General features: G+C 44.1%; 1 protein-coding gene across 1 annotated transcript; it reads left to right on the top strand.

The window, feature by feature from the left end:
• The first annotated feature begins 511 nt into the window (after positions 1-511).
• Positions 512-17,358, top strand: LOC112249832 (apolipoprotein B-100-like). The gene is made up of 27 exons (XM_024419555.2): positions 512-541; positions 882-1,027; positions 1,176-1,323; positions 1,914-2,066; positions 2,285-2,409; positions 2,508-2,593; positions 2,686-3,127; positions 3,215-3,329; positions 3,424-3,570; positions 3,670-3,881; positions 3,997-4,192; positions 4,309-4,488; positions 4,616-4,819; positions 4,962-5,129; positions 5,252-5,457; positions 5,545-5,727; positions 5,839-5,969; positions 6,077-6,287; positions 6,387-6,559; positions 6,732-6,895; positions 8,340-8,449; positions 8,563-8,936; positions 9,054-15,086; positions 15,168-15,279; positions 15,446-15,469; positions 15,829-16,015; positions 16,143-17,358. The coding sequence occupies exons 1-27, from the start codon at positions 512-514 to the stop codon at positions 17,127-17,129; spliced, it is 11,247 nt and encodes a 3,748-aa protein (XP_024275323.2). The 3' UTR covers positions 17,130-17,358.
• Positions 17,359-20,382: the final 3,024 nt, after the last annotated feature.

Here is a 20,382-nt window from a genome sequence, read left to right on the forward strand (position 1 = left end):
AACTTTCTTCAAAACCACCAAATACATTGACTGTATATCAGCACAACTATTTATGATGGTGAACCTGAACCATCAAAATAAAATGTAAATGATGAAAGTCCTGTTAAGCTGGTAGATGTAAATCGAGATCTGTCTTTGAGCTTTTTGTCCTCTATTTGTAGTCTGGTAAAACAGTGTTTTCTAACAAAATGTATGATTTAATAAGTGATACTGTGCAAGCAATTTTACATATCTTAATTCTGATTCTGATATCACTTTCTGGGATGTGAACAATATACGTTTTTATACGAGTGGGGGCAGTTCCCCCTCACACCCACATGATTTGATAGTACAGTGAGAAGAGGGGACAGGCAGTTGAACAGATACATAACTGCGCCCACACCATTCAAAGAAATTAAAGCTGCTTTTTACATACTTAAACGATTTCAGTCATGTTGTAATTAATTATAAAACTTCTGTATAATCCTGCTTTGACCAAAATTGCGTTACCCACTCACAGACTCCCAAGACGATGGTGCCGAAGAACATCCAACATGCTTGCGTACGTACCAACAAATCATTGCTTATCCTACCAATGTGCTGCAGTTTGCTCACTGTTATGGCAACATGACGGGTCTTTACTCAAACAAATTAAAAGTACAATTTCTAATCTCTCCCTAGTGGCAAGAAGGTACAAGAGCCTTCACAAATATGAATACCAGTACGAAGCAGAGTCCCTGAATGCAATTAAAGGAGCTTCCAATCTCATGAATGGACCCAAGTGCTCTTGCAAGGTAGACATCATACCTCAGAGCATTAAGCCTTCACTTCAGTCCATTAATATTGTCCTCACGCAACATCCCAGCAAGCAAGCCGTCTAACCTCTTTGTCTCCCCCTACAGGTCGAGATTGAAGTTCCTCAGTCTTGCAGCTACATCCTGCGCACCACAGGCTGTAGCTTGAGTGAGGTTGTTGATATGGACGCAGAGGGCAACCCTGTGTTCGGACCTGCCCCCGGATCTGATGCCTTTACTGCTTCCATGGAGAAGTAAGACCCCAAGGCTGTCACAAATGCCCTAACCCAACCCTTGTCCCCAATATATGTTAAAAATTCCTTGTCCTCTCTTCTATTAAGCACATTGTAATTTGGCGTTAACAACTGGTAACCAACCTTTCACTTCTCTCTCCCTGCTCAGACATCCTCTGAAGGTTGTGGTTGAGGGAGTGTATGATGTGAAACTGTACCCTGAGGAGGATGAGTCCATGACCATCTTGAACATTAAGAGAGGTATCGTCTCTGCTCTTGCCGTGCCCCTGCTGGAAGAGGAGAACAACAAGAAAATGGTATGTTGATTGTGTCAGAAAACACCCTAATCATAACTATACACGTTGTCCTACAGTGTAGTTTCAGTGATATGAGCAAGTAATTTCATATTGAGTACTTTATTACTCTAATGGGTACTTTAGAGTAGCCTAGTCGTTAGAGCATTGGACTAGTAACCAAAAGGTTGCAAGATCAAATCCCCGAGCTGACAAGGTAAAAATCTACCATTCTGCCCCTGAACAAGGCAGTTAACTCACTGTTCCTAGGACATCATTGAAAATAAGAATTTGTTCTTAACTGACTTGCCTAGTTAAATAAAGGAAAAATAAACAGAAACTACCTGGTAAACAATGGTACATATTGGTGCTTGTTTTAGTGAATCCAAGAAAGAAAAATGTAATTATTGTGTAATAAAGCAATAATAAATGAAAGAGTATGCAGTACTGTTGGCACGCCGACGTGATGCACTACAAGGTGTAAGACTAGCAAAGAAAATTATATTCATGGCTCTGCAGAGAGCAATTTCTCACATTCAGTTTTTCGGAAAACATAAATCAGTATTTATATTTATTCAAACGTAACAGTCAAGGATCATTGAATTTCCCCTCAGCCCACCATCCACGGCATGTGCAAGACCAACTACATAGTCAATGCCATGGAGGACATCGCTACTGACATCACTCTCAACAGGGACTTGTCCAAATGCGACCACTTCATCCCCCAGAGGGACCACACCAGCCCCCTGGCCCTCATCTCTGGCATGGTAAGACTGCAAGACAGTAAAAGATGCTGGTTAGATTCTGAAATACACCTTAAATCATTTATTACTCCTAATTCACTTTTTAACTCCTTTCCAAAAACCCTTCAAAGTACTTATCTTTCTCTGCTCCAGTAGCTGAAATGACAACTAATATTACTCCTAATTCACTTTTTAACTCCAATCCAAGAAAACCTAAACAATAATAATGTCTCCTCCTACAGCACTATCCTCTTGCTCAGCTGATCAGAAGCTCCCAGACCTGCAACTACAAGTTTGACAATGACAAGAAGCACATGATCTCTGGTGCCTGCACTGAGAACCACATCCTGGTGCCTTTCTCTCACAAGTGTGTAAAACATTATGCCTATAATGTTTTATGAAATACGCACCTGCGATGTTAAGAGATGTTGCATAAGTCTTTATCATCTCTTTGGCTTTCCACAGGGGAGAGTATGGAGTTACCAACGTTGGCAAGCAGTTCCTGACTCTGCTGGAGGTTTCCACATACAATGAGAGAGTTTTTGACCACAGTAAGTATCCCTTACATTGCATTCTAATTATGAAGATGATTGAAAAAGGATTTCACCCGCTCAGTGTCAAAACTGACTTTATCTTCCTGCAGATGTGGCCAACCTTAAGGGTCTGCCAATGGAGGCTGCTGAGGACAAGAGCGTTGTTCAGGACAAGGATGCTCCTCTGGCTGTCCTGAGGGAACTGGCCACTCTGTCCAACGGTGAGAAGAGAGCCCACCTCTTCCAGCAGCTTGTGAGCATGGTCCGTGGAATGAAGGCTGAGACCCTGAGCCCTGCTATCCCCGAGGCACTGAAGGTATCCAGACCCCTGACCTACCAGGTTCTGGCCCAGTGCGGTACCCCAGAGTGCAGCAGTGCCATCATGCAGATCCTCAGGACCTTTGACAACTCTGCCTTTGAGGTTGATGCCATCGTGTTCGCTATGGGACTGGTCCCCAACCCCTCTGCCCTCCTGGTCAATGACATGCTGGCTATGGCACGGTACAAGCAGAGCAAGCCTATCCTGTATGCCCTGAGCAATGTTGTCAAGAGGTAAACAGACATTTTAAAGCAACATATTTTCTAAATGGAACTGAGCAGATGCAGACAATGAAATTCTGACAATGTGTTCCTCATCAGGTTCTACAAGGCCGAGGGCAAAGTGACCCCTGAGATCGGGGCTGTTGCTGAGTTTGCTGTTGCCCAGCTGGGTGGCTGCACCGGTGACAAGGAGCAGAACTTCCTGGTCCTGAGGGTGAATGTTCCATCGCTCCTCTTAGCTTTTTCAGATTTACTCAATCAACAATTTGAATCAGAATAATTCATGTTTCCTTCTTTCTGCTCCCCAGGTTATTGGTAACATGGCTGCAGCCATGGGAGCCGCCAGTCCTGCCCTGAAGTCTGCTGTGATCCGGTGTGTAAACGAGCCCGCCACTTCCCTGGAAGTCCAACAGGCTGCCATTCAGGCATTCAGACAGACCCCTGTCCCTGAGGAGGTAACTGACTATTTTCCTATTAGCTTTAAAAATATATATATGGAAACCATCAACTCTTCGTTCACTGCAGTACTGTTATACACATTATCCTGTTTACAGGGCAGAGAGGTGCTCATGCAGGTTCTTTTGAGTGGTGCTAGCCCCCTGCAGAAGCGCGTTGCTGCCTACCTGGTGCTGATGAAGGACCCCCAGCCTGCTGAACTAGCTCAGCTGGCCGCCGCTCTGCCCATCGACGAAGACCAGCAGGCCAAGAGCTTTGTCATCTCCCACCTGACTAACATACTGGAATCCACTGCAGCCGAGACACAGGAGTAAGAGAGATATCATCTGCAGTATTTACTGCCTCAGCTAACCGAAATATTCTGTTCGGTTGTTCCCTCCTCATCATAGGTCTGACCATGTAATAAATTATTCCATCCATTACAGGCTGAGACAGAAAATTCTTGATGCCCTGCAGGGCAATGAGGTTGGAACTGTCATGGATCCCACCAAGTTCTCCCGCAACTACATGATTGGATCTGTGCAAGGAAATATGCTCTTTGAGGGCACCAGCTATCTGCCCAAGGAAGTCATGCTGGAGATGACCCTGAAGGCCTTCGGCTACAATGTGGACATGATGGAGGTAAAAAATACTATTTAATTTGTTTCCCTAAGCCTTTTATAGAGATTATGTTTTTTTGCAGAATATACAATTATTTTTCTATCGGTCTCATGGTGAACATTGTCTTCACTTGTAAGGTTGGCATGGAAGGCAAAGGACTTGAGCCAACTGTTGAGGCTTTGTTCGGAGAGAACGGATTCTTCCCTGACACGGTTCTAAAGATCGTCTACTTCGTTTCTGACAAGATGCCCCTGCAGGTCAATGAGGTCATGAAGAGGATGATGCCCACTCTGAAGAAAGACAGAATGAAGAGACAGGTATTTAAAACCATACTATGTTCTTCCTCTTTCCTTACAAAACGTTTTAATTAGTGTGATTTTAATCCTAGTTATTTAATTGTAGCATGAGCTAACTGTCTCTTTCCTTGAAAAAAATATTCTGTAGGCTTCCCAGAACATCGTGAGAGAAATCGGCCGCAACCTCAACAGACTGGTCAGGGATCTGAAGGCTCAGGAGTCCCCTGAGGCTATGATTTACCTGAGACTGCTGGGAAATGAACTTGGATACCTGAAGACCAATGAGCTAGAGAAGATGGTCTACTCTGCTGGTCTGATGATTGACAACGTACTCAAAATGTTCCCCACTGATGTATGGAAAAAATATGGAAAAAAGCAACACTATCACATCAGATATACATTCATGTTAACTCATCTGGCAAGAATGACATATCAATGATAAAAAATGTCAACTCAATTTACTATCCAAAATCTGAAATCTACATGTTCCACAGCTGATGAAGGGACTGATGACCAACGCTGACAATGAAGTCTTCGCCCATTACATCTTCATGGATAACGAATTCTTCCTGCCAACTGCCACTGGTGTGCCACTGAAGATTGCCCTGTCTGGTACCTTCACCCCTGGCATCAAGGGAGGACTGCACATTACACCTGACATGGTAAACTTTTATATTTATTTTCACTGATCTGTTTTCTATTTGTAGTAACCCTAATACATGTGACGTCGGTCAGTCTTTTTTCATATCTATACAATATACTTGGACTGATTCCTTTCCCACAGAGCGAGGTCTCATTCATGCCCTCCGCTGGAATTGAGTTTGTGGCCCGGGTTGGTTCCCACATTCCTGAGTACCTTCTCTCTGGCCTGGAGATGCACACCAGCCTATACCACAAGAGTGGGCTCAGCGCTAAGCTCGTCATGGCTGACAAACAGGTCAAGCTGACCATCCCTGCTCCTCAGGGTCCTGCCAAGCTCATCAGCATCACGTAAGTGTCAGAGTATCATTCAGATAATACCTGATGACCAATATCTATCAGAGCCTAAACATTTCCTTTCCACGACCCCTATTATAGCAACAAGCTGTTCGAAGTGACCTCTGCTGGAGTGAAACCCATCCCGTCTCTGGTAGAGGACAGAATTGATGTGTCTGAGTGCACTCCATTCTTAGCTGGTATGAAGTACTGCACCACCCTTCAGTACTCTGATGCTAGCTCCCATGACACTGCACCCTACTTCCCCTTTACCGGAGATAGCAAGTAAGTACTAGTTCTATGCAAATACATTTTAACATGCTCCATTTATGTTTTCCTATTTTCAGGTAGAAATTGATCTTAGCCATAACTTTTGGAAATGAAAAAATTATTTAGGCTTGCTGTGGAGCTCCACCCCACTGGGGATGTCACTGAATACACGGCCACCATCGGCTACGAACTCCTCAGGGAGGGAGAAGAAGGTCGTCAGAAAGTTGACACTGTAAAGGTGGTCCTGAAGGCAGAAGGTATAGCTAAGTTACAAAATCCCTCTTTTAGAGTAAAACAGTCCTTCCATTTCTAACGTACAACCTTTTCCTTGGTGACTAACTTATTCAGTTTATCCTGGACACAGGTGCTGACCCCACTGAGGCCACAGCCACTGTGAAGTACAACAGGAGGAAGAATGTCCTCACCACCGACATCCAGATCCCTGACTTTGACTTGGAGGCCGGAATCAGACTGGGCGTTGTTGATGGCAACACCAAGGGCAAAGGAATACACTCCATCTCCATTGACCTCATCAACAAGAACATCCCTCAGCTGTCGCTGGTTGGGCGCACTAAGTAAGCTGACAATGCTACCCCACAAAGTACTTCCCTGTTTTGGTTTCTTCTGTTTTTCCTTTCTTCCAAATTCCAACTGACTAATGGTTTTCTTTGCAGAATTGAGGCCATGAAGGATGCTATGCTGCAGGTGCAGCTGCTTGTCCCTTCAATCAAGGCTGACGCCACAGTTACAGCCAACGTGAAGCGTGGTGAGGAACTGGAACTTGAGCTTGAGTGTGACATCAAGCTCCCAGAGACCACCTCAGTGCAAAAGATCACCCTAAAATATGGTATGCAGGCATTCAATATCGCCCAGCATTTGTACAATGATAAATTGTTTTGCTTCATGATCAACTTTAACTGTATGTTCCTGAGAGCTTTGCCAGGCTTTAAATGTCAAATATCCATTGGAAAGTCATTAACATTCAATTTAATTTACAATAAATTTATCTTACTTTGTAGATGATAAGAAGATTGTGGCTGAGGTCAAGTCTGACATGAACTCTGAGATCCAGAACATCCTCCCTCATGCTGAGGCATTCCAGAAGATGGTCAGTGATGTTCTTGATCAGCAGGTGGGCCAGACTGACATGAAGGTCCGTCACATCCTCACCAAGTCTGTAGAGGTAAAACAACAAAAAAACACTTTAATCTTATGATCACTATTATGTCCTCTCTGAACTTAATATATTACAATATGTACAGTACCAGTCAAAAGTTGACACACCTACTCAGTTAAGGGTTTTTCTATATTTTTTTAAAATTTTCTACATTGTAGAATAATAATGAAGACATCAAAACTATGAAATAGTTTGTTTAACACAGAAAAAGTGTTAAACAAATCAACATCTATTTTACATTTCAGATTCTTCAAAGTAGCCACCCTTAGCCTTGATGACAGCTTTGCACACTCATGGCATTTTCTCAACCAGCAGTTCCCACAAATGCTGAGCACTTGTTGGCTGCTTTTCCTTCACTCTGCGGTCCAACTCATCCCAAACCATCTCAATTGGGTTTAAGCCCTGTGATTGTGGAGGCCAGGTCATCTGATGCAGCACTCCATTACTCTCCTTCTTTGTCAAATAGCTGCAGAATGCTGTGGTAGCCATGTTGGTTGTGTGCCTTGAATTGTAAATAAATCACTGACAGTGTCACCAGTAAAGCACCCCCACACCTCCTCCTCCATGCTTCACGGTGGGAACCACACATGCTCTGCGACTCATCAGACCAAATGACAGATTTCCACCGGTCTAAAATCCATTTCTCATGTTTCTTGGCCCAAACAAGTCTCTTCTTATTGGTGTCCTTTAGTAGTTGTTTCTTTGCAGCAATTTGACCATGAAGGCCTGATTCACTTAGTTGCCTCTGAACAGTTGATGTTGAGATGTGTCTGTTACTTGAACTCTGTGAAGCATTTATTTGGGTTGCAATTTCTGAGGCTGGTAACTCTAATGAACTTCTCCTCTGCAGCAGAGGTAACTCTGGGTCTTCCTTTCCTGTGGTGGTCCTCATGAGGCCCAGTTTCCTCATAGTACTTGATGGTTTTTGCGACTGCTCTTGAAGAAATTTAAAAAGTTCTTGAAATGTTCCGGATTGACTGACCTTCATGTCCTAAAGTAATGATGGACTGTTTCTCTTTGCTTATTTGAGCTGTTCTTGCCACAATATGGACATGGTCTTTTACCAAATATGGCTATCTTCTGTATACCACCCCTACCTTGTCACAACACAACTGATTGGCTTAAACTCATTAAGGAACAAAATTCCACAAATTAACTTTTAAGGCACACATGTCAATTGAAATGCATTCCAGGTGACAACCTCATGAAGCTGCTTGAGAGAATGCCAAGCTGTCAAGGCAAAGGGTTGCTACTTTGAATAATCTCAAATGTAAAATAAATTGTGATTTGTTTAACACTTTTTTAGTACCTACATGATTCCATATGTGTTATTTCATAGTGTTGATGTCTTCACCTCTATTCTGCAATGTAGAAAATAGTAAAGATAAAGAAAAACCCTGGAATGAGTAGGTGTGTCCAAACCTTTGACTGGTACTGTATTCTATTACAGGCAACCAACAACTACCTGGAGAAATATGCTGCTGATATTCCATACATGCAGAACCTGAGAGTCCCTGGGATGCCAGAGATTACTCTGCCTGAGAAACTTTTCCTGAATGCGTAAGTTACATCAATCAACTAGCATGAAAATAATTTCAGTCAATACATTAACTGATTTTTTGAGGGGGGGGTTCCATGATTAATTCATGATTAAATATAATTTTCTTAAACAGTGAGGCCACAGCTGCTTACCATTTCAACAATGAGCGTATCTTCATCACAATTCCCCTGCCTCTTGGTGGAAAATCATCTGAGGAGCTGAACTTCCCAGCTGCACTGACCACACCACACCTGGCTCTGCCCCTGCTTGGCCTGGACATTGCATCCATGGAGATCCCGATCCCTGAGCTTTTCATCCCGGAGACCCTTGATGTGTTTGTGCCCCTCTTTGGAAAAGCTCAGCTGTCCACAAAAGTGAAGAGCAACTTCTACAACTTGGAGGGCTCAGTGTCTGCTGGCAAAGATGCCGCTGAGACACCAAGCTATTCTGCCAAGTTTGATGTGACAGGCAGCTGCTCAATGGAACTCCTATGCATCAAGATTGAAGGTAATGCTCCACCTCCAGAAATGTTCTAATGCCTTTGTAAATAATAGAGAATTACACCATCTGGAACATGTTTAGTTGTGCAATAATCAATCATTGTTCCTTCTGTGTTGTAAATAGGATCTGGATTGCTTGCCACCACTCCTGCTGATTCCATCAAGGCCCATGTGAAGACCTCCGTGAGCCACAAGCTCATTGATGCCAGCATTAGCATAAGGGAAGTTGGCACTGTTACAGACAACAAGATCAATGTGAAATCCAGCAGCAAAATCGAAGCAACAAGCCCCATGGGTCTGAGTGTAAACCTAGAGCACACCGGCCAAGTTGGCTTCAATACTGAAGCGCCAATACTGGCTCCAACACTGAAGATCTCTGGTGATAGCAACTTGGAGGGAACAGTCAAAGCAGGACCTGTCTATGGCACCACAATCACCACCCAGTCTTTTACCATCTTCCCATTCAGACCAGAGGCAAAGATTGATTCTTCCCTGAAAATTGATTCAACCATTCTTATGGCCCAGAACACCATTGCTGCATCGTTTGCCAATGGTGAGCTGTCTGTTGTGTCTAACATGAATGCATTTGAAGACATCCTGACCCATGCTGCTGAACTTGCCTTCAAGGATAACCAGCTGTCCCTGAAATGTGACACCAATGCCCTTGCCCTTGGCATGAAGATCCACAACCAGGCTGAGGGTTCTGTTGGCTCTGGAGCAGTCACAATCAAGATGGAGACCAACGCTGACCACTCTGAGAATCGCATATACTCTCTTGTCACTGCCTCCCTGGATGTCAATGGCCTGGCTGTGAACAGTGATGCCACTGTAAAGCTGCTTGAGAACAAAGCTGCACACAAAGCTACCCTGACAATGAACAAGGATGGCCTGGCCACAAGCGGAACAACCACCCTGCAGGGCCCATTCGCCATGGAGAACACCTTCAATGGTGGAATTGATGCCTCCAAGGCTACTCTGTCCATTGAGACCAAGAGTGCATTGAATGACATGAAGGTTGAGAATGCCAACTCATTGACCATCACTCTCTCCACCCTTGCCTTCACCTCAAAGGCTGAGGCCATCGTCAGCGAGAGCACTTCCTATGCACATGACATCACCATTGACCTGCAGGACTACACTGCCTCTGTAAATGTGAACAATGACCTGAAACTGCTGGGAGCCAACCTAGTCAACGAGGCTCAGCTAAAGGCAGTGGTCTACAAAATTGACTTTACTGGAAGCCTGAAGGGGGCCTATGGTGAGGAAGAGCTCAAACACACCTATGAGATCAACTATGCAGACTTGACAGCTAATGCTAAGTGCAGCACTACTGGAAAGCTCCTCGGTGCTCACATGAGCCACAACACTGAGCTTGAAATTGTTGGCCTTGCTGCAAGGATCCAAAATGATGCCCGCTTCAACTCCCAGCCTTTCCGCTTCGACAACACCATCCGTGCCAGTATTATTCCCTTCGACTTCAATCTTGACGCCATCTTTAATGCTGATGGTGACCTGACCCTGTATGGCAAGCAGAGCGCTCAGCTCTATGGAAAATTCCTTCTTAAAGCACAGCCCCTGGCTTTTGCCAGCTCTCATGAATGCAGAGCTTCTGTCACCCATCAGCTGGACAATGGCTTCCCCCTGGAAACCACAATTGACAACAAGATAGACACACTTCTGACTCCCCAGGAGCAAAGGGCCATACTTAGGATGAAGTCGAAGTTGAACAGCCATGCCCTCAATCAGGAAGTGAGTGCCTACAACAATGCTGAAAGGCTTGGACTGGAGCTGTCTGCAACCCTCCTCACCGGCCTCCTGAACACAGCTGCCAGTGAAGACCAGGAATTCACAATCTCTGGGTTCCTGAAGTATGATAAGAACACTGACAGTCACTTGATTAACCTGCCCTTCCTTAAAAGTTTGCCTGCAATCCTGGAAAACATCAAGATCACTATTGTTAACATGGCAGAGGCTATTCAGAATTACATCAATAGTGATGAGGTCAAGGCTAAGCTTGAGGCTCTGCCCCATCATGTCAGTGACTTTGTTGCCAAACTGAATCTGGAAGGCAAGGCTGTCCAGCTCAAACAGAACCTGATTGCCCTCACCGAGGGGTACCCCATCACTCTGGAATACCTAGAGGTCTTCCTTCTGAACCTCAAGACTGCAGTTGAAAAACTGCTGATGGGCCTGGCATCCAGTATCCAGGGCATTGTTGCTGCCACCAAGGAGATGATTGCGAGTGGCACCCTGTCTGAAACTGTAATTGAGAGGCTCAGCCAGGAGCTGAATGCCATCAATGAGGAGTATAAAATCACTACTATGATCGTAGCTGTCATTGATGCTATCGAAGAGCTGATCAAGCAGATTGACATGCAGAAACTGAAGGACAGCAGCATTTCACTCCTTTACGACATTGATGCCCAGTTTGAAATCAAGGCTAAAATTGAAAACACAGTGAGTGAATTAAAGCAGTTCATTGAGACCTTTGACAGAACCAAAACTGTTGAGGATCTGAGAAACTACATTTCCTCCATCAACTTGGAAGCTCATGTTGAGCAGCTGATGGAACACCTTCCCACTGAAGTGATCAGCAAGATAATTGAGTCTGTCAAGGCAGTGATCCAGGAATTGGACATCATTGGCAAATTGAATGTTTTCCACGCCAAGCTGAGAGGTCTGATTGTCAAGTATGAGGTTGACAAGAAGGTTGAAGCAGTCCTGGAGAAGGTTGCGGGTCTAATTAAGCAGTTCAAAATTGTTGAAACAATTCAGGTCCTTGCTAACAACCTGAAGGCCATCGATATCCCAGGGAAGGTAATGCAGATGCTGGAAGAAACCATCAACTACTTGAAAGCTACTGAGATCAAACAAGTGATTGAACAGCTGAATGAATATCTTGACTCTGTTGTCCAGCAGCTGAGGTCATTTGATTACAATGCCTATGTGGATGAAACCAACCAGATGATTGCTGAATACACTGCTCATGTAAACGAGCTAATCAGGGCACTTGAGATCCCACAGAAACTTCAGGTTTCAAGAGAGTTTGTCAACTTTGTTGTGTCATCTGCACTTAACTACATTGAACATCTGAGGAAAATCAAGGTTGCAGACATGATCAAAACAGTGAAGGACATGGTCGACCATGCCATCCTTAATGACCTTAAGGCAATTTCTGAGAGGCTAAAGCAGAGAATCACCGATATGGACCTTAGAAATGATATCATCTCATACCTGCAGCAGGTGAGCGAACACTACACCAAGGTCATCACTGTCATAAATGAGGTGTACGGCAATGTGATTGAGGTGATCCAGAAGTTTGCTGGTGAACAACAAATTGTCAGCGAGGTCAAGCAGATAATTGAGGGAGTTGTTACTGGACTGAAGACAGCTGAGCTGGACTTCCCTTCATTCACCATCCCTCTCACTGATCTGGTCATACCCTCCATGAAGGTCAACCTGGAGAAGCTTCAGGAGATTGAAATTCCAACACAGCTGGATATCCCTGAGTTCACTATCCTGGGTTTCCACACAGTGCCAGCCACCACCGTTTCCTTTGACGATATCAAGGAAAAGGTCACAGAGCTCATAGATTTTATTGTCAACTTTGAGATCCAGAATCTTAATTTGGATGTTTTCTTCGGAGACCTGACCATGAGCTACCTGCCAACCCTACCTGACATTACCCTCCCAGAGATTACATTCCCAGAGTTCTCCTTCCCTGTCCTACCTAAGGTGGCCGCAGAGAAGCTCCTAGAGATTCCAACTCTCCAGATCCCTAAGATCAAGCTCCCTGCCATTCCCAGTGAGATCAGTGTCCCTTGCTTTGGCAAGCTCTATGGTGAGATCAAAGTCAGCACCCCCATCTACAGCATTAGGACCTCTGCTGAGCTCCAGAACTCTACTGACAGTGAGGAGACTCCTCAGCTCACTGCTTTCCTAACCTCCCAGGCCATATCTCCCATTTTTGAGATATTCAGCTACAACCTGGACTCCACTGCTCGCGTTGCCATCCCCAAGTTTAACCGTGTAATAGTTGCAGAGACCCTTAAGTTTACCCACACTGCACTTGCAGTCGAACACCAGGCATCAGTGACCCTCTACCGCCTTGCAGCCCAGGCCTCAGCTAAGACCACAGTCAAGGCAACCACTGCACACTACATGGCTGACATGGTCAATAATGCCTTCTTTGCCACATTGGGTGGTATGTCTGCATCTGTGGACACTACCTACAACCACCAGATCAATATCCCAATCCTTGGCTTCACCAATGGAGCCTCTGTGACCCAAAAGGCTGTTGCCCGCCTGGAGGACACAACAATCACTCTGACCATTGGAAATGATGGTGCTATCAAGTCCAACTCTCACAAGGGCACACACAAGTGTGACCTTCACTTCGCCATCAGTCCCAGCACTACTAAGCTGACAATCTCCGCTGACACCGACACTGCCCTTCTGAAGATGAAGCAGACCATGAACGCTGATGCAGTCATTCTCAGTCACATCACATTTGAGGCCCGCTCTGAGGCAGAAGGCCCAGCCATCAAGAACAGCCTTCTGGTGGCATCTGGAAATGCCAATTTGGGAGATATGAAGGTTGAACTGAAGGCAAACCATGACACAGAGCTTGTTGGAGATCTCAGTGGAATCCTGTCAAACTCACTCACTGTTAAGATTCATCCTATTGAAGTTGTCTTTGACTTCCAAAACAAGGGAAACACCAAGCTCAGCATCAACGAGGCACTGATGGCCAAGATTGATCTCCAGAATGACTACTCTGCCACAATCAAGCCTGAAGCTCAACAGATCAACACTGTGGCTCTTGCCCGTTTCAACCAGTACAAATCCTCCTACAACTTCACTATTGACAACAACAAAAAGGAGGCTGGTATCTTTGCTACCATGAATGGTGAGGCTAATCTTGAATTCCTGACAAACCCCATCAGCATCCCTGAGATTGATCTGCCCTTCATTAACTTGCACATTCCAGCCATCAGCGATCTGAACCTGTATGAGCATACTGGCTTGAAGAACATCTTGACCACCACTGAGCAGTCTCTTGATGTTGATTCCAAGATCCTGTACCAGAAGAGTCATTTTCACTCTTTGGGCAACCTGATCACCGAACTCTCCCTGAAGTCACCCATCTTCAATCTGAATGCCAATGCTGGACTTTACACTGAAGACGACCTTGTGTTCCGTCTCAGAGCTACCACAGCCTCCGTTTTTGAGGCTCTTAAGACCAAGCTTGATGGCACCACCAGTTTGACCACCAAAAGAGGACTTAAGCTGGCCACTGCCCTGTCCTTGGAGAATGCCCACATTGAGGGAAACCATGACAGCACTTTCAGCCTAAGCACCGACAACCTGGAAGCTGCGGTGTCTGTGGCTACCATTGCAAAGATTGCCCTGCCCATCTTCAACCTAGAAGCCAATCAGAAACTTGTTGCAGACACCAAGACCAAGCCAAATGCTGCCTCTACATTGAAGCTGAAAGGTGATTTCAACCTGCCCCTTATCAAAGCAATTGGCAAGGCAGAGGCTGACCACAGCCTGAAGCTAGAGGGAACCCTTGAGTACATATCTGTGGAGTCATCCATCAAGGGCAACATTGATGGCACAATCCTGGAATACAATGCTGTTTTGGGAGCTCTGCACAATGAAGCTAACATCTACCTGAATGCTGATGGCCTACGCTCCACCTCAAAGATCATTGCCAATGCCAAACTCAGCAACGGTGAGACAACTATCCTGGAAATGGATGTGGATGAGAATCTGGCTGTTGAGGCATCCGTGAGCCGTGTGTATGCAGTGCTGAAATTCGCCAGCAACAACGAAGCCAATGTGATTACCTTCAACACCAAGGGAAAGCATGTAGCCCAGGCTACCATTGATTTTGCACCATTGACATCACTGACTGCTGATGTTGAGATTGACATGTCTCAGCCAAGCAACATGGGTGACATTTCCCTCTTTGAGAAGACTGCTGTCGAGCTGACATGTACCAAGCAGAAGATCTCTACCACCGCCAAGATAGCCACCCCTGTGTATACAACAAATCTGGCAGCTGAGTTGAAGGGTGATGCCCCTGTCTTCAAGGCTGAACTGAAGTCATCTGCTACCTCTGTCATCAACTTCCTGGATTACGACGTGGATGGTAAAATTATAAAAATGTCCTCTAATGTCATTATTTGATGCAAAATAATTGTATTTGAGGAAATTGAAACTGCCTCAACAGCTTCCTTCACTGCAAGCTTTGAGAACGAAGCCCTGAGCGTGAATGGCAAGGCTGTCCTTAACCATGCAGATCTGACCATGGACATTCAGAATGTGATTACCCAGGCTATGAGGTAAAGTAATACTTTTAAACAGGCTGATTTCAATACATAATACATATTGAAACAAATTATTTAGGCTTGTTAGCACAATGTTAATCAAACCATTACAAACCTTTAGCAATTTGAAGATACCTGAATATGTATTAGTATGGTTTGATTTGTCATTTGTGCATTTCAGGAAGAAGCGTCAAGAGGAGGGAAGGTAAATACTCAATGTACCTTCAATTCACATCAATCTAGAACTATTGCATGAGCAAATAAAGTCTACTTTTGACCTTCTACTACACACATGTATTACATGAAGTTATAAACTGGATGGTTCGAGCCCGGAATGCTGATTGGCTGAAAGTTGTGGTATATCAGACCATATACCATGGTATGACAAAACATTTATTTTTACTACTCTAATTGCGTTGGTAACCAGTTTATTATAGCAATAAGGCACCTTGGGGGTTTGTGATATATTGACCATATACCACACCCGCCTCGGGCCTTATTGCTTAATTAAACTATGAATGAATAGACAGTAACTGATCACACTGTTTTTCATCCACTTCTTAGTGTCTCCCGTCACACCCTGAATGTGGACATCACCAGCCCAACCTTCACTGATGTGAACTTCCGTTATGCTGCCCGCAGAGATGGAGTCAGTGCTTCCATCTCTACTCCATCCACTGGGTTCTTGGGTCTTCAGCTCCAGGGCAGGATCCCATCTCAGCTGAGCGCTAGACTCTACAGCCGTTATGCTGTGAGTTTCTTTTCATTTCATTCATCTTAAAATACTCAATACTTGTGTCCCTATACACAAGTCAAATAAATGTCACCCTATTGTACAGGTCAATTGAAATGGGTTGTGTTTCTCCTATATCTAACAGTCTGCCCCTGAGGATGATGTTGACATCTTGGTCATCAGAGCTACTGCTAAGGATGCCGATAAGATAAAACTACAGGTTGCCTACAACATGAAAGCTCCCCACGACATGCTCCTGGGTCTGAAGGAGAGACTCCCTGCCATCACATCTACCCTGAACAGCTTCTCTAACAAGTATGAGATCTTCGGGCACGTGGAGGGGCTGAAAAGCTCCATCATCAACCTCATTGAGGAAGCCTACACTGCTGCCAACAGCCACACAGCTGAGCTGAGCCAGCTGTCAATCCTCTTCAGGAACACTGTTTTCCAGTTCCAGAAAACCATCCAGGTGTTCCTGGATGCTGCCATTAAGTTCCTTAGGGAGACAGAGTTCAAGCTCCCTGGCTCTGAGGAAATTACCACCCTGCCTGAGGTCCTCAAGCAGCTGACCACCGGCATTGCCACTATGGTTGAGCAGGCCATCCAGATGCTCATAGACAGCGCAGAGGCCTCCTTCAATGCTCTGGTCGATATGATCAGTGACATCCAGGTCACTATGCCAATTGGTGATGTGATAACTGGAGCCCAGATTATAGATAACATGAAGCATGCTCTTGCCCAGCTTGTGGGTCTGGTGAAGCATCTGGAGAGCCTTGACATGGTCCTGGAGAAGCTTGGCGAGACCCTGAAGGTCATTGTTGAGAAGGCCCAGGAGTTTGTCGACACTCTGAAGTCTGACTACCTGGATGCCGTCGCTATCTACATCAATGCTCTGTACAATAACCTTGTCGGCGTGATCAAGACCGTCCTGGACCAAGTCAATACTGTGTTGAACATGGAGCAGGTGAACTTAGCAATGGAACACATCGCTGACATGGTTCTGTCTGTGGTTAACCAGCAAAACCTCACCATGACTGGTCTTCTGCAGCAGGCTTCTGAGGAAGCCCAGGCTTTCATCAAAGTTAGCGGTGGAAGGCTTGAGATCGAGCTTCCCTTTCCCTTCCACCAGTGAGATAACCTCACAGACTGAACCCTGAGTCTAACACTACAATGTGTTTAACATTATGCTATTCTGAGGTACAGGGCTGGGAACGTACCTCAAACAAGTATTTCAGCACGTCTTTAAAGCCTTTAGGTAAACATGCAGCTATTATTTGATAATTTTTGTGTAAATGACAATTGGTACACTTACCAACATAAAAATGAAATACTGTTGAGTCCTATTTCCCTATCTGTCTGTACCATACAAGATGCAATATGAGAGTACAAAATAAATAACATTTATACATATATATATATGTTTGATTTATATTTTTCCACCTGCTATGTGTATGTTTTGAGATCCTCAGTATTTTAACAACAAGCATTCCATTAGTGATGCAAATGAGTGATGCGAACCATAGACATTATTAATATTGATAAGACTGACTTTCTTTCAGTGTTGAGAGATCTTTAGACATAGCCCAAATATAACTTCCAAAATTAGCAAAGTGGAAAGTCTATATGAATAATATAAGATCCCTTGCTGAACTTTAAAACCAACCGATATTATGAAATCACAGGACACAAACTCTGGCTGAAACACATCATTGAGCATTATCAAATACTTGTACATGCAATGCTATCAAAACTACCCTCCTATTTAAAATATTATTTTTCATTTCTGATCTGACTGTAATCCTAACCTGTTTATGGATCTCCAAGGGATGCAAAGTACATATTACTGTAACATAGAGCACTACTCAAATGAAGGGCTGATGTATGCTGCTGTACACCTTAACACGGCACGTTTTAGTGGCTGTGATGTCTTGCCTTGTTAAGAACAAATTCTCTCCTGTGTAGAACGACATTGAGATAAATGTACTCTGGTTGACTAGTCACTAGGGAACCCCTCGGGGAGGAATACATTTCACATTTTCTACAACACCCTTGGGGTTTTCAGGCTTCAGAGCAGCAAAGGGTAACATCACGTCAGTAGGTAGCTAGTTTAAGTGTGAACGATTTGGAGGATATGGGCTGTTCTACACTAATGAAATAATTGGGACATAAGTATGTGACTATGTATAGTGTGCAACTTTATTTTTCATAAGTTTGTGTAACTTTTCCGTTCATAAGAAACTCTTTATTTAGTGTGGTCGTCAAAAAGCAAGGAGCAATGGAAAAAAATATTTACAACTTTTCAGCATGTCTATTTTTCATCCAGGAGTAATGCAATGATTGAAAAAACAACATGGCTTGTCATGGGAACAAACTACAGAACAAACAGTATTTCAACCATGACTGGTGAGGGAGTGGCTACTCACAACATATTATGGTCATCGGTGGACAATTATCAAAGGCAATATAATTTCCAGATAGAAATGAAATCCATATGAATATTAAAAGGTAGACTCAGCAAAATGAGTTTGCCATGAGCAGCACCGCAGATATTGAGATGAGCGAGATGCAAGACTTCACTCTCACACAGTCACACACAGTATCTGCGCATGGGCACGGGTTCGCTTCATGCTGTTCACAGATTGGTATCCACGACACCCGAAACAGCAGAGAAGTTGAGCCTCACGCTTCAACGCTCTTAGTTGTTGTGGAAATTAACCCACTATCCTGTTTACATTTAAATCACTGAGTCTACCTTTAAAGCTGGAATCCTTAATCAGTGGAACAACAGAATACCCAGAATGCGCGTGATTGAACAGCAGAATACGCAGAATACGCGTGATTGAACAGCAGAATACGCAGAATAGTCGTGAAAATGCAGAAAATGTACAGTACAGGAGACTGAAAAGATTTGGTATGGGTCCCTAGATCCTCAGAAAGTTATACAGTTGCACCATCGAGAGCATCCTGACCGGTTACATCACCGCCTGCTCTGGCAACTGCTCAGCATCCGACAGAGGGTAGTGCGTATGGCCAGTACATCACTTAGGCCAAGCTTCCTGCCATCCAGGACCTATATACTAGACGGTGTCAGAGGAAGGCCCAGAAAATGGTAAAAGACTCCAGTCACCAAAGTCATTGACTGTTCTCTCTGCTACCACACTGCAAGTGGTACCGGAGAGCCAAGTCTAGGTCCAAAAGGCTCCTTAACAGCTTCTACCCCCAAGCCATAAGACCAGCATGTCAATACTTCTTACAAAAAAAAGTAGTGATGAAGTCAATCTCTCCTCTACTTTGAGCCATGAGAGACTGACATGCATATTATTGTTAGCTCTCCGTTTACATGTAAGGACCAGCTGTGCTGCCCTGTTCTAAGCCAATTGTAATTTTCCTAAATCTCTCTTTGTGGCACCTGACCACACAAAACTAGGGCCTGTGTTAAGTCAGAGCAGCGCTTTATTATGGACAGACTTCTCTCCATCTTAGCTACTGTTGCATCAACATGTTTTGACCATGACAGTTTACAATCCAGGGTTACTCAAAGCAGTTTAGTCACCTCAACTTGCTCAATTTCCACATTATTCATTACAATATTTACTTGAGGTTTAGGGATTAGTGAATGACTTGTCCTAAATACAATGCTTTTAGTTTTAGAAATATTTAGGACTTACTTACTGTATTACTTGATAACCATTTTGAAAATGACTGCAGTTCTTTAAGTGTTGCAGTAATTTAATTCGCTGTTGTAGCTGACGTGTAAAGTCTTGAGTCATCCGCATACATACACACCGGCCAGAGACATGTCAATAGTAAAGACTGAAAAAAGTAAGGGGCCTAGACAGCTGCCCTGAATTATGCTTGAGAGACTTCCATTAAAGAACACCCTCTTTATTCTGTTGGACAGGTAACTCTTTATCCACAATATAGCAGGGGGTGTAAAGCCATAAAACACATGTTTTTCCAGCAGCAGACTATGCTCGATAATGTCAAAAACCGTGCTGAATTCTAACAAAACAGCTCCTACAATCTTTTTATGGTCAATTTCTCTCATCTGATCATCAGTAATTTGTGTAAGTGCCATGCATGTTGAATGAGCTTCCTTATCAGCGTGCTGAAAGTCTGTTGTCAATTTGTTTACTGTAAAAAAAATTATCTGGTCAAAAAACATTTTTTCCAAAAGTTTACTAAGTGTTGGTTACAGCCTGATTGGTAGGCTATTTGAGCCAGTAAAGGGGGCTGTACTATTCTTGGGGAAGTGTAACGGTTTTCTTTAGGTGAAGTAGAGGCGGACCAAAACGCAGCGTGATTATATTGATTCATGTTTAATAAACACGAACACTACAAAACAATAAACGTGGAAAACCAAAAACAGCCCTGTCTGGTGCAAA

Source organism: Oncorhynchus tshawytscha, linkage group LG05, assembly GCF_018296145.1.
Source record: "Oncorhynchus tshawytscha isolate Ot180627B linkage group LG05, Otsh_v2.0, whole genome shotgun sequence".
In the NCBI taxonomy this organism is placed as follows: Eukaryota; Metazoa; Chordata; class Actinopteri; order Salmoniformes; family Salmonidae; genus Oncorhynchus; species Oncorhynchus tshawytscha.

Bases quoted from the DNA above. Each gene is read 5' to 3' on its own strand.
- LOC112249832 (XM_024419555.2), top strand. From the start codon at position 512: ATGGTGCCGAAGAACATCCAACATGCTTGC. The intron at 3,571-3,669 runs GTAACTGACTAT...TCCTGTTTACAG, and splicing joins AGACCCCTGTCCCTGAGGAG to GGCAGAGAGGTGCTCATGCA. The intron at 15,470-15,828 runs GTAAATACTCAA...TCCACTTCTTAG, and splicing joins AAGCGTCAAGAGGAGGGAAG to TGTCTCCCGTCACACCCTGA.